The sequence below is a fragment of the Peromyscus maniculatus genome, chromosome 2, assembly GCF_049852395.1.
Source record: "Peromyscus maniculatus bairdii isolate BWxNUB_F1_BW_parent chromosome 2, HU_Pman_BW_mat_3.1, whole genome shotgun sequence".
Lineage (NCBI taxonomy): Eukaryota > Metazoa > Chordata > Mammalia > Rodentia > Cricetidae > Peromyscus > Peromyscus maniculatus.
The window spans coordinates 140,326,182-140,341,452 of NC_134853.1; the positions used below are offsets into that span (position 1 = coordinate 140,326,182).

At 44.5% G+C, this 15,271-nt stretch overlaps 1 protein-coding gene across 1 annotated transcript in view; it reads right to left on the reverse strand.

Moving 5' to 3' along the window:
* Smap2 (small ArfGAP2) overlaps positions 1–15,271 on the reverse strand; it is a 51,518-nt gene that overhangs the window by 14,170 nt on the left and 22,077 nt on the right. The window contains exons 2-4 of the mRNA XM_006987247.4: positions 6,816–6,949; positions 4,677–4,762; positions 3,677–3,755 (exon numbers count right to left, since the gene is read on the reverse strand). Of these exons, the coding sequence (XP_006987309.1) occupies positions 3,677–3,755; positions 4,677–4,762; positions 6,816–6,949 (299 nt within the window). The remainder of the gene's footprint in view (positions 1–3,676; positions 3,756–4,676; positions 4,763–6,815; positions 6,950–15,271) is intronic.

The following is a 15,271-nucleotide window of genomic DNA, read 5'->3' on the forward strand; positions in this document are numbered from 1 at the left end:
TAATAATGAAGGTCATGCATGGGTGACCTATTAGGTGGGATACAAGGAGACATTTTCCCCCCTGGAGCTGAGGACCGAACCCAGGGCCTTGGGCTTGCTAGGCAAGTGCTCTACCACTGAGCTAAACCCCCAACCCCACAAGGAGACATTCTTTATAACTAGATTTCGGTTATGCCTCTGAAGAAGGAGCACACCCAGATGAGTCATTGGGAGAGAGGCAGTGGGAGTAGGCATGAGATCCTCCTCTTAATTTTCATATTTCCTATAAAATAACTTTATCATCACAATACTTTCTTTTTGTGTATAGAGTGGCACTGGGATTCAGAACACTATTCCTTTCTGTCTCTGGTTTTGGAAATAAAGAGTCTAATGTAGTCCAGGCTGCCTTTAAACGCACTATAGCTGAGTTTGACCTTAAACTCCTGATCCATGTACATCCAAAGTGCTAGGATCACAGATGGGCACCATTATGCTCAGCAGAACACTATTTACATACTGAAGCTGGAAACGGTTTGTCTTTTTTTTAAAATGGACCTTTGAAGGGAGTAGTGTACACGCCTTTAATCCCAGCTCTAAAGGGGCAGAGGCATGTGGATCTCTATGAGATTGAGGTTAGCCTGGTCTAGTTAGTAAATTCAGGCTAGCCAGGGCTATATAGTCTCAACTACAACAACAAAACCAAACAAAACCCAAACAAACAAAAACAAAAAGCAGACATTTGAACTCAGGCTGTCACATGTACCTAATGTGCACAAGACTGGTTAGACCCTTAGCACGCACACTAACAAAATGATCTCTTTAACCAAGCCAGTTGCTTTTTATTTAAAATGAAATGTTTTCACTTAGCAAATGTCTTTTGTTTTGTTTTTATTGTTATTTTATTTTCCTTTTTTAGAGACTGTCTATAGTTCGTGTTGGTGTATACCTTGTGGCAATCCTCCTGCTTCTGTCTCTAGAGCTGGTAATATAGGTATGTGCCATCATCCTGGCTGCTGAAAATATTCTTTTTCTTTACGGTGCTAGAGACTGAACTAACTATTAAAATTCTTGGTATAACAAGAATATGAAAACATCTAAGCAGAGTAAATAGAAACTGAAAGCTTCAGTTAAAAGGAAGTGTTTCCTTCCCAAATGAAAACACTGTTTTGTGGGGGCAGTCCTGCAGCAATGTATGACGAGCACTGAGTGTCTTCCTGCCACAGCCCTACCTCCCCCCATCTTCTGGATCACTCTACAGACTCTCTCGTTTAGTTTACACTTCAACACAGTGAACACAGATTTTACTTTCTATAAATAAAAGAAAATGTATGTGCTTCCGTTTAAACTCTTTTTTTTTTTTTTTCTTTTTTCTTTTTCGAGACAGGGTTTCTCTGTGTAGCTTTGCGCCTTTCCTGGAACTCACTTGGTAGCCCAGGCTGGCCTCGAACTCACAGAGATCCACCTGGCTCTGCCTCCCGAGTGCTGGAATTAAAGGCGTGCGCCACCATGCCCGGCTGGTTTAAACTCTTTTTGAAAAGATTTATTTTATTTTAAAATTATGTGTGTGTGGAGAGAAGTATGTTGTGCACACAAGTGCAAAGCAACCACAGAAGCCAAAAGCAGGTGTCAGATCCCACGGAACTGGAGTTACAGGCAATTGTGAGCGGTCTGGAGTGGACTAGACCTGAGCTCTCATCCTCTGTATAGAGTACATGCTACTGACTGCTGAGCTCTCTCTCTAGCCCTGTGAAATGCGTTTGGACGGTGCTCTCTGGGGTGTAGCTGGACAAGCGGTTAATTCTTTCTTGGAATAGTTATTCTAACTGACAAGCCTTATTTTTCCAGATTACTGTGAGGAGTCCTTTGCATTAGGTTGGGAAGGAATTCCTCTTCCCTGGCTGCCTGCACTATCTTTCATTTACCTGCCTGTCGAGACTCACCAGGTAAGGCCCTTCCCATACACTGCCCAACATCCACCTACAGCTGATTCCAGTGAGCCTAACTTAACTATCTGGGAAAGCTTTTACATGAGATGGCCTAGGGAGCCCCATGCAAACATGATTTCACTAGCCAGCTATCATATCATCCACTAGAATAAACAACTATAGCCTGGGAAGTGGAGCTTAGTGGTAGAGTGCTTGTCTAGCATACACAAGGCCTGGATTCAATCCCTAGCAACGCAAACAAGAAAGAGCAGTTGAATAAAAACTAGAAGACAGACAGATGATGGGTGGATGTGACCTGTGCTAGGACTACAGAATTTCATACTCCCTATAATTCTATGGCTAGGGAAAAAAAATTAATTATTCTAAAGAAACTTGCCAAAAGCTGACTGAGGATCTAGAGTGTCATCTTTACTGCTTCTTAGTCATCATTAGCGAGCATACTTATCTAGAAACTGTGTTGCAGTCCCTCCTGTGAGCTGTAATTGTCCCAGTTACACACATGGCAACTGGTACCCATCCATCTCCCTCTGAAACTCTTCTTGGGAAAAAGGAAGTGTCCCACTGGCAATTAGTTCAATGACAAAGGCCATCATCACATCACAGTGGAAGAATGTGCTGGTCGGACTGAAGGAAACACTAATGACTTAACTAGGACTGCTTCTTTTGGCTTCATTTATGTGCATATGTGCATGTTATTAATATATACATATAAATACAATATCATTCTACTTGGCCTATTACCCTCAACATGACCATCTATAAAAAATAATCTGGGACCAGCCAGACGCTCAGTGGGCAAGGGCCTTGCTAACGATCTTTCTGAGTATACTCTCTGGGACCCATATGGTAGAGGAAGAGAAGCGACTCCAGTAAGTTGTCCTCTGACTTCCACATTTGCAAACCATGACTGGCACACACACACACACACACACACACACACACACACACACACACACACACACACAGAGTTTTGTTTGTTTGTTTGTTTTTCGAGACAGGGTTTCTCCGTGTAGTTTGGTTCCTGTCCTGGATTTTGCTCTGTAGACCAGGCTGGCCTCGAACTCACAGAGATCCACCTGGCTCTGCCTCCTGAGTGCTGGGATTAAAGGCATGTGCCCAGCTAAATAAACAGTTTTTTTAAGGAAGGAATTTGGAGTCAGATATAGAGGAGATCTATAATCTCAGGACTTAGAAGGTAGAGGCAGGAGTTTGAGGCCAGGCTAAGCTGCATAGTGAGACCCTGTCCCAAAAATTCAAAGAGGGAGGGAGGGAGGGAGGGAGGGAGGGAGGGAGGGAGGGAAGGATTTGGAACTGGGAACCAGTAGCACTTCTCAGTGTAGATCAAGGCAGAGACTCCACTGGTAACTGTCCTACCTGCCCACAAGTTAATCTCTAAGCATGATCCATATCATGGCCTTGACTCAGCACCTGGCTTTCTCCCACTTTTACATTTATTTATTTGTTTATTTATTGTAGCCTTAGTTTGTTCATTTGTGACCAGGTTTCACTATGTAGCCCTGGCTGGCCTGGAATCACCATGTAAACCAGGCTGTCCTCGAATTCACAGACTGCCTGACTCAGCTGGGATTAAAAGTGTACACTGTCGGGACAGGCTACTTTCACATTTATGAACTGACCATTTGGGACCATTTGGCTGTTTCACTGGTATTTCGTTTATTAAGTGAAAGTCTTTCAAATTCTTTCCGGGCCTGATTAAAAAGTAGAAACCAAATGAAAGATTTACGACCAACCCTAAGGGCGTTGATGTCCAGACTTCGGTCCATATATTTCTTCTTCTCATATTTATCTCGAATAAATCCTTCAACAGCTCTACAAATGCTTATTAAGGACTGATAAAAGCGAGTGTCTCCAACAGCGGGAATGTGAGAGAGCAATTGTCCCCTGTGGCAACACTCTCCTCCTTTCTCCTGCCTGGTTCCCCACAGGATTCCCGGCTCCTTATATGCGGCTTCCTTCCCTGACCAGACCCTGAAAACCCCTCCTTCAAGTGACTCCCCTTAGACTGACGACAAGAGCGAGGGGACCAACCTTGACTGAAGGCAGCGCATTGTGGCTGCTGTAGGATGCGGGGAAGGCAGTCAGGGATCGATTTTAAGGTCCCTGATCAACAGACTTCAAAGGCACCTAAAAGCCTCCCCCAAACAAGCTTAGGCCTTGCTGCCAGATTCTGAGGCTGGGTCTCTTTCACCTAACAGGCTCCATCAGCACCCACCAAAGTCAAACCCAGAGAGGTAGTCTGCAAAGTACCCCTTGAGAAACACCACCTTCAGATGGGCTTGCTCTGTGTCTGTCAGCCCTGCTGAGGGGATGGAGGAAGAACAATATTGATAAGCTGGGCAAAAACAGTCAATACTTTCTACAAGCTATTTTAAAAAAAAGCTGTAAAAAATGAGTGCCAGTTTTGTGATTGCCAAGGTTCAACAGAACACAGTAAACCATTCTTTTCATCAAACAATAGTTTCAGAGATCCAGAACCTACTGGAGCTGTCACTCTATGAAGAATTCACAGTGAAATCACTGCAGCTCTAATTACCAAGCTTTCCCTACATGACACTACATGACATCCCATCAGCACACAAGCGCCTTTTCTGTCTCACTTGAAGGAGAAAGAAAAGCCAAAGTCTTTGACTAATCCACACAGAGATCCCCAGTCCTATCACAGCCCTTGAAGGTCGCCTGGCTCTCCCCAAACATCAAAACTGCATTCAGCTATTGCTCCAGAAAAGATACGGGTCTATCTGAGGCCGCCGGAAGGTCTCAGGAAGGTAGGCTTCGTAGAGTCGGTTTGCCTTTCCATTCCCCATCTCTTGCATGCACTGCAGTGGAAGAGAAGGAAGAGCAGGTTAGCCCAGAGAGTGCATCGTCTCACCCAGTTCTCCTGCCGCCGTGCGGAGGAAGAGCTAACTTCAAAGGTAGCAAGTGGCAGATCCAGGACTGAAACTCGTGGGGTCTGGTTTCCCGACACGTGGTTGCTTTAATTGTTTTCTGTTTTCTTTCTGTGTATGGGTATTTTTCTAGCATATATGTCTGTGCACCACGTGTGTGTCTGGGGAGGCCAGAAGAGGGAGGGCATCTGATCCCCTGGAACTGGAGTTATGGACAGTGTGAGTCCTCTGGAAGAGCAGCCAGTGCTCTCAGTCTCTCAGACCCTCAACAGTTTTTGTTGCTGTTTTTAAGTGAACGGTGTCTCTAATAAGGGACAAATAATTCCATAAAAATTCATCTGAAAACCCATGCTATATAGCTACCCATCAAATTTCTACAGGGCCCTCACTAATGGGTGCTATGACTCTAAGTTAATACAAGTTTCTTTTGGCAGTGCTAAGAATTGAACTCAGGGCCTTGTATATGGTAGGTAAATAGTCTACCATTAAGCTACATCCTCGGCCCTTCTAAACTTATTTTTAGCTAACTTATTTATTTCTATTATCAGTAAATGTATATTTCCTATTAAGCATTTAAATAGACCCCTGTGCTGTGTTTTAACTATCAACTTTGAATGTCCTGGGAAAATAGTCTCAATTGAGAAATTATCTAGTTCTGATTGGCCTACAGGCATGTCTGTGGAAGACTGTCTTGATTGTTACTGATGTAGGAAGACCCAGCCTACTTTGGGCGGTACCATTCTCTAGGCAGAAGTTCCTGAACAGTATGAGAGAGGCAAAAGCTAGATGAAAGGCACCATGCATTTGTGTCTTTCTGCTCTGACTGCTGGTGGGGAGTGACCTGCCTTCAAAGACCCAAAACAGTGGCTTGGAACCTAGAGTTATACGCCAAAGAAACCCCTTCTTTGCTCCTTTATGCTGTTTTTGGTCAAGGTGTTTTATCACAGGAACAGAAATGAAACTAGAAAAAAAAAATGTCACTTACCATTTAGACCTACAATGGCCTAGAAATACAATCTGAGATCATTTCTAAAGCCTCTTCAGACACAAAGAAAACAAAATCTCTGATTTCTACCATTAACTTTTAGCAAGTGGTTTTCTTTGGATCCTCCTCCCTTAATGCCCCTGCCCAAGAAGAAAAAAAAAATATTTCAATAAAGTGTTTAAATCTAGGAAGAAAATAAAGAACAATGAAGCTACACCAAGGAGCAGGTCTCAGGCCATCTGGCAGCATTAATTCATGTGTCACCCCCAGCCCACCAAGCTAACAGCATGCAGGATTTATGCATGCATTTTAGCAATATAAGCACAGCTCAGAGTATCTGCCTAGTATGTGTGAGGAGGCCCTAGCCCAATCTGTAGACCCAGGAAGAAAAATGAGTAGTCTACAGTTTGGAAGGTTGTGGGTTCTGTTCTTAGTGCTGGGGTCAAAGCCAGCAAACTTCCTTCAGGCTAGGCAAACACTCCCTCACTGAGCTCTACCCTCAGCCTGGAAGGTGTGTTTGTTCCTTTGTTTAAATGACTGCCTACATCTAAAACTACAAATGCCGTATCTGTTAATGCAGAAGTCCCAGAGGATCACAGACGTCTTCAAAGAGTAATCATTTTATTATTAATCATTGTGACTAGAATGACACACCTGTAATCTCAAGGTAAGGCTTGGGAGGCTGAGGTAAGTGCAGAAAGAGTGAGAGGCCAGCCTGTCTCAAAACAACAACAAAAATAACCATTTGCTGGGCGTGGTGGCATATGCTTTTAATTCCAGCACCCAGAGGGTAGAGACAGGGAGATCTCTGTGAGTTCCAGGCCAGCCAGGGCTACACTGTGAGACCCTGACCCAAATAAACATAAATAAAATAAAAATTAGAATTTGACAAATGTGTTTGACAACTAAATTTCGCTCACCTTCACAACCAGTTGAGAGTTCACCTGGAACTATTCCTACTCAGGGATAAGAGAAGCTGGCCATTCACTGTGCTCATACCTGAATCTGTTCTTGAGTCCACTGGTCGAGGTTCACCGATTTCACCCTGGATATATGTACCCCCAGATTCCTGTGGATCCCAGCACACCGAATGCAGATAAACACCCCGATGTTCCAGGAGGCCCATCGCGGCCCTGTGAAGACCAAGACAGGACAATCCAGTACAAATTATGAGAATGTCCCAGGCCATCTGTGCTATTTAGATTATCAAGCAACATTTCTGCTAAAACCAAATAAGAGAGATTTTACTGCAATTACCTTTATATTGACTTTATTCATTCCTATGAATCAACGTTTGATTTTCAGCTTAAACAGTTCCCGGGATGTCACAGAGCTGTGCGGGGTCACCACTCTAACTCCAGAACAGTTTGATCACTCGAACCCCAAACCTACTAGCAGGCGCTCTGCACCCCCTGCCCAGCCACCCTTAGCTCCCAGTTCCTGACAATCACAGATCTATTTTCTGACTATGACTTGCCAATTCCAGACATCTAATCTCCATGGAACTACGCAATGTGCAGACGCAGGACAGGTTTTCAGTGTCTGAGGAGTGCTAAAATGCACAGTGCTGTACTTTGCTACTTGTGTGAGGAACACTCCAGACAGAGTGGTGGAAGGCCAGGGCCCATTCTCTCTAGCTTGTACTTGATACTGTGAAGGCGGGGGCTTGGATTCAGCTTTCTCCTAGGAAAAAGGATACACACATCGCAGGCAGCAGGCTCATGCTGAAACTGAAGGCGCTGCAATCCTCTCTGCTCCCCTGGCCTATGAAATATGCATCACAGTAACCTAACAGGATCCTCTCCCCTGGGCTGATGTCCCTACTTTACCTAACTACAGAATTATCTAGATTCAGAATTGCCAAATAATGTAATTACTTGGATGCTTATTGGTACAAAAGAGAAACCTCAGATGCAAATTTAATAAGCTGTTTCAGAATCTCCCATCCCCTGACAGTTCTCTTCACCCTAATAACATCTCTGGAAAATCCCCAAACTCCTTCTCATAATTTCATGTGGAAAACCTACTTACTTCTGTAAGACAACTGCCAAGGAATAACTGAGAAATCTGACATAGCTCCTTCTCCATCGTTCTCACAAACTGATGGCGTAACTTAAGCACAGCGTCAAAATTAGAGGCTGTGATAAAGCGTTGAAGGGACACCAATGGAATATGACGCCCGTTCTCCAGGATACAGATAGTTGTCCAGCCTGTGCATTTTCACAGCAGATTTAATGAACAAATGCTAGAATCCCGTGGGAACTCTTAGGAACCTGAATCCATAATTATTACCAAAAAGATACAATTTTGATTCAGGTAAAGTTCATTATGGCAAAATACAGAAGCACAGGAGGCGCACATCCTCCTAATCACCACCAGGGGGTACTCTCTGCTTGAAAGGTTATTGCTAGTCTCTTAACAGGCCCAGGTTAATCTTCTAATCTCCAGGTCCCTAGCTGATTGCACAGTCTTCCATAAACTAACAGACATACAAAGACTCGTATACTTGTTTCTGGTAGTGGGATATCATACAGATGCAAAATGAACGAGGTTTCTCACAGTGCCGAATTCCTGTTTTTATGAACAGTTTTCACAACTCCCATATGATCTTTAAAATGTGTAATCGGACCAATTATCAATATTTTGTGTTTCTTTGGAATTTTTCCTTTGTTCTTGATTCTTAAGTCTCAAAATCAAGATAGGTAAGATGGGGCAGGCGAGACAGGTCAGCAGGTGAAGACGCTTGCCACCGAGGTTGGCGACCTGAATAACCTCGGGTTCTCTACAGTGAAAGGAGAATGCACCCCCACAAGTTGGCCTCTGGTCTCCACACACATGCAGTGGCACCCTGCACACACACACACACACACACACACACACACACACACACACACACACACAGTAAATAAGTAAATGTAGTAACAATTTTGGAAAGAAGTTAGCTGTGGAATATGAGAGGCTATCTGCTCCCTGGGTCTAGGTCGAGAGCGGGCAGTTTCCAGTCACCTAAGACACTGGCACCACTGTGGGATTTCTGCAGACACTCCTGGATTGAAAGTCTTTCTGCCCGAGTCTACACCCTTGCAAAGGCCTCAGAACAGAAACACAGGCAACTACTTTTTAATAGTTTAAGAGACAGCCTTCTCTTCCTTCCCCATTTCCAGTGAAATAGTGACACTTCTCACTTCTACCTCACTCAGTCTCTTTATCCCTCACCCAGCCTCCCCAAAGCTGAGTCTGAACCAATGACCTCACACAACTATGGCCCTACAACCCGAGTTCTCTTTTATTTCTCAGCAACTAAACTTACTGGTCACCAACTGCAAAATCCAGAAAGGACCGTGAAATCGGGGAAGAAACAAAGGTCACTTACGGGCCAGGAGCAGAGCTCAGTGGAAAAGCACTTGCCTGGGATGCTAGACTTTGGGTTCAAGCCTCAACACCCTCCCCACACCTTATATGGCTGGAAATGTGAGGAAATGGTGTAGTTATTAAAGTATAATTTGTAAACCCAGAAAAAAACTAGGTTTGAATGCAACTCCATCCGTAATTACATATATGACCTTCAGAGACTTATACTTCCCAGGCCCTAGTTTCCCCATCTGTGAGATGTGTATAACATCTACCTCCAATTGCCTAGACCAGAGAGGAACAATAAATAACAACTGCACATAAGAGCACAGCACAGAATAGGGGTTCTGGAGCACATTCCCCATTCATCTCCACTGAAGGGCCAGTCAATGGGTTCACGTGTGTACCCCAATGCTGTACAACACTACAGAATGCTAGGGGTTTGCGAGCTGTTAGGCTGTTTTCTTTTTTGAGACAAGATTCCACCATGTAGCCCTAGCCGGCCTCAAACTTACAGCAATCCTTCCTCCTCGGCTTCTGCAGTATCAGGATTATAGGCATGTACAATCACACCTGGTTTCCCCCACCCCTTTATTTTTGAATAAAACTTACTGTGTTTTATGATATACACTAAATTATAAAATACACAAAAATAGCTACTACAGTAAAATGGACTCAGTTTCAGTGTTCCAAGAAACATGAAAATTTAGACAACCTCAGTTCTTACAAAATAGTCTAAAATATATCACCCTCACCCCCCACTGGCTGTCATCCTTGTCCTTATGCCGACACGTGCCCCCACTCATACACAAAGGTCCAAGCTGCCTGCTTGCGTGGTGGGTGCTCAGATTCCATGGTATTTGACACTACTCCTGTGAGGCCAGCCTACTTCTGTCTGGCATCCCTACAATTGCTCACGGCAAGCAGAAAATACAAAAACATCATCCTGAAATTAAGCATGGAAAGAGGTGATGCAAAGTAATGCTCTCAACAATTCTGAAAGCAAAAGAAGTAACAAGTGATATAAACAGACAGTGATGATGAGCATAAGAACACTGTCACAGCTACTGAGCAAATTCACAGGAGCTAAAGAACACCTCAGGGTGGACTAGACAATACTCAAAATTGACACGGAGTCACTCTGTAACGAAAAATACACGTAGATCTGGTTGATCATCTAGTTTGGAAAACTCTGGACTTACACTAACCGCAGGCATTCTGATACTCTGGGCTGGTGTCTCCATATGTGAAGTGGGACGCATGCAAGCGATGCCCAGCTTATAGTCCACTCTGGACAGCATCTGCACACTGAAAACTGCTGCAGTCTTCCTGCAGCTTGCCTTGCATGCCCACCAGTGCAGCAGCGTTAACAAGTGAGAGAGCAGCGAGAATCTCATCACCTTCTACATAAGCCCTGTTCAGTGTTCCCAGAAACTTCCAGAATCTATCAATTTCTTTTTAAAAAGATTATTTTCATTTTGTGTGCATGAATGTTTTGCCTACATGTATTTAAGTATATGATATGTGTGCCTGGTGCCTTTGGAGGCCAGAGAGGGTGCTCTACTATTCCCTGGAACCGGTGTTACAGATGGTTGTGATCCACCACTTGGGTGCTGGGCACTAAACCCGGGCCCTCTGTAGAAGCAGTAAGAGCTCTTACCCCGAAGTCATTTCTCTAGTCCTCCGTTTTTTAAAGACAGATGTCTTTGTCACCCAAAACAGTTTTAAACTCACTGTGTGGTTTAGGATCCCAGGTCCACCACCATACTGGGTGTCGTGTGGCACCTGGTGTCCTGTGGCACTACGCATCACAGCCAGGCCTTTGGAACTGCTAGGCAAGCAGCCCACAACTCCATCCTCTGCCCCAGAATCCCCATTTCTACCAGTCCATCTCATCTCCCGGCAAGCACTCCTCTCAGTATTACTTACTGATTACTTAGGTCCTAGGTCTGGGGATACAAAGGAAATGCTCTCTTTCTTTTGCAGTCCTGGGCATTGAACCTAGCACCTCAGACAGGTTAGACAAGTGCTCTACCTCTAAGCTACACCACCAGACCAAGAACAAATTGGGCCTGAGACTCCTAGCAGAAGAATAATCTCTCTAAAATACAAGTTTATACCGATAAGACTTCTGATCTTCCATGGCGTTTCATATAGATGTCAAGTAACTTGGTGTGAATTTCATGTGCAGATGGGAACACACACACACACACACACACACACACACACACACACACACACACACAGAAAGAGAGAGAGAGAGAGGGAGAGAGGGAGAGAGAGAATGAAAAATAATTTTTTTTTTTTTTTTTTTTTTTTTTTTTTTTGGTTTTTCGAGACAGGGTTTCTCTGTGTAGCTTTGCGCCTTTCCTGGAACTCACTTGGTAGACCAGGCTGGCCTCGAACTCACAGAGATCCGCCTGGCTCTGCCTCCCGAGTGCTGGGATTAAAGGCGTGCGCCACCACTGCCCGGCATGTTTTGTTTTTTTTTCCGAGACAGGGTTTCTCTGTGTAGTTTTGGTGCCTGTCCTGTATCTCACTCTGTAGACCAGGCTGGCCTCAAACTCACAGAGATCTGCCTGGCTCTGCCTCCTGAGTGCTGGGATTAAAGACATGTGCCACTACTATCCATCGTTATATTGACTTTTAAAATTAAGTATTAAAACAGCATACATGAACCCATTCTAATATTGCTTAAAGATGAATCTACATGGCTATCCAGGAAAGGTGTCTAAAGTACATACTAAATACTAAAAGTTATTTCTGGGAAATGGGATTATAAATTCTTTTTTTTTCCCACTTATTTGGCCTATCTTTTTTCTGCCTTGCTCAGTGAGGGACCGGGTCGTTTCCAGCATGCTGAGTACTCACAGGAGGGAGATGAGCTAGCTGATGAGGCATCAAAGGTAGACCTTCACCTGTGCGTAGATAGTGGCTGATGCTCTGGGAAGAACTTTCTAACAATCAAGGTGAAAACAAATGCATCCAGAAACCAGGGGCAGAGGCTAGATCATCGGCTCTCGGGAATGAGCCTATGTGGCAAAATCAGTGAGCAAGTGAGCAAAGACACTTCCCATCCCTTCTGTTGCTACAGTTCCAGTGGACGGCTCGCAGGGGATTTTTTTCTGTGATGAGCTGTGCAGCTGAGCCTCCTGTGAGCATGCCAGGCCATCACTCCGGCACTGGGCTATCTTCCCAGCACTGTGGGGACTGGTGTTTAGGTTCTTTCCTACGTTTAGTCACTATGACACTGTCTGAGAGGAACCACTCAGGGAAGAAGGACTTATTTGGGCTCACAGCTTCAGGTCGTAGCCCATCACGGTGAGAAGAGGACAGCAGAGCTCACTGCCTACGTGGTGGTGAGGAAAGAGAGAGGGAATGCCTGGCCGGACAGGTCCCATTCCCTCGGGACCCACTGCGGGACAGTGCTACATACACATCTGCAGATCTCCCCTCTCTAAGCTTTACTCACCTCCTAGGTAGCTGCTCACAATCCATTCAGACTGACAAGATTAACTTCACGCTTCTTGATTACCATTAACGGCTTTACAAATGCCAAATGAGGATGTAAAATGGCTCAGCGAGCAGAGGCATTTGTTGCTAAGTCTGATGAGGAACCCGCCTGATGGAAGAGAACTAACTTCTGCAAGTTGTTGTCTATCTCCACATGTATGCCATGGCTTGTGTGTGCGTGTATGTGTATGTGCAGTGTGTGTGTGTGTGTGTGTGTGTGTGTGTGTGTGTGTGTGCAAGATAAGTACATGCCAAATGAAATGAAAATGCCAAGTGAAATAATCAATTATAGACATAGTAACTGTTAATGAAACTAAAACAGTCAAATTCAGTCCATGAGCCTGGAAGTGGCACTGAAAACTGGCTTAAATGTGACAATGTCCTGGTTGGAGTTTGTCAACTTGACACAAACCTAGACATATCTGGGAAGAGGGAGAAAATGCCCCAAGAAGGCTGGTCTGTCGGTAAGTCTATGGGACATTTTCTTGATTAATGGTTGATATGGGAAACTAAGTAGGGCTGCAAGAGGCTGTTTACCAGGCTGTTTTTATTTATTCAAAGAGGCATCCGTCCAGTTCCCTATACCAAAGTAACAGTACGCAGTAACTTCTGTAAATACAAGCAGTTTAAGGAACCATGAGACTAAAATAGGGCTTGCTCAATCAGGCTCTGCTTTCAGAATGATCGGCAAGAGAAGCCTCTTGTTCCCTCTGGGCAACAGACGGAATGTTGTTTCTGTCTGTCCAATAGGGACACATCCATGTCCACAAAGTCAAGAAGAGAGTAGAAGTTGAATTTCCTAAATGTCTGAGACAAAGAAAACGGACACATTTCTCAGGCCACTTAAGGGATGAAGAAGAGTACCAAACTAAGGAGTTAAAAAGTCAGAGGTACAGCAGGGTACGGTGGTGGGCACACCTTTAATCCCAGCACTGGGGAGGCAGAGACAGTTGGATCTCTGAGTTTGAGGCCAGCCTGGTTTACAAAGAGAGTTCCAGAACAGCCAGGACTACACAGAGAAACCCTGTTTCTCGAACAAAACAAAAAAACCAAAAGTCAGAGGTACAGGGGGCTAGAGAGATGGCTCAGCAATTCAGAGCATTGGCTGTTCTACCAGAGTACCCAGGTTCAATTCCCAGCACCCACATGGCAGCTTTCACACATGCATCCATGCAGGCAAAACAACGCACATAAAATAAAAATAATTTGTAAATCATTAAAAAAAAGTCAGAGGTACAAAGAACCTTGGACCTCAAGGAGCCCAGCTTCCCACTGGATGTAGGAGACCCTTCAGGTCAGCAGATCTCAATCTGTGCGTTGAACAGTAGCAAAATTACAGTTACGAAGTAGCAACAAAAAGTGATTTGATGGTTGGGGTCCCCACAACATGAGGAGATGCACTAAAGGGTCGCAGCATTGGGAAGGTTAAGAACCACTGCTTCAGGTCATCGCCTGGCTCTGGAGTGACTAGCAAGATAGGGACCATCTCAAAAGGTGGCAGCTTCCACCATTAGATGGCACAGACTAGGGCTTGCTCTCTGGCTGGGTTCTATTCATCTGTCTGGCCCTCTTCCCTCTCCCAGGGGGCTCTTCACTCCTAGATGACATGAAACACACAAGACAAAGGTGGACTAGGAGATCCTAGCAGAGGAGAGCAGCACTTCTTACATCAACCAAAACACCAGCCAGCTGAGTCAACTTAATCAAGGTGGTCAATAAGCGAACAGATGCAGAACCTGGATTGCTATGACGTCAGTAGAGGGGCAAAGCAACCTTACCTTGTACCAGGGAACCAGGAAAAGGAGGTTAATGAAACAGAACATTGCCAAGTACTCACTGAGGAAATGATAATCACTGTAGATCTGTGCCTATTTCAACAGCCAACAGGGCTTTTCTCAAAACTCGAAAACTTAAAACATCAAGAAATCACTGAGGTCTTAGGCACACAGAGGAGGAGGAGTCTTTCCCTTTCTTGGTAGCCTTTCGTACAAAATGTAACGCTCCCTTGACTTTCCTCAGCTCCAGCTAGGGGAGGGTCAAGAAAGGAAACTAAACAACATGGAGGATTACAGAAAAGAATACAAGTCCCAGGCGATCTAACAGCCCAAGTGCCAGGAAGTATCACCAGCAATTCCCCATGAATCCTAGGAAGCCCAGTACTTGCTCTGAACTAGTCCCGAGGTTATCTGCCTGATCCCTAAAGATAAGATATGCTAATCCGTTATGTGATTTTTGTCAACTCAATTCTTCCAAAGCCAATTTCCTTACTTAGATTAGATTATCTCTAAAATCTTCCTCTTTTGAAAGACAGTACAATGCCTCTAAAAATTCATTAACCTGCTAGGCCTGGTGGTGTGGTCCTATAATACCTGCTACTTGGAATCCTGTAATCCCAGCCACAGAGATGGGAAGATCAAAAATTCAAGGCCCACCTGAGTAGCTTTAGTTTGACAATGTCTTAAAATAAAAATAATAGTAATATTTTCTTTTTGGTTTTTTGGGACAAGGTTTCTCTGTGTATCCCTGGCTGTACTGGAACTCACTATGTAGACCAGGCTGGCCTCACAATTGGAGATCCATTTGCCTTTGCC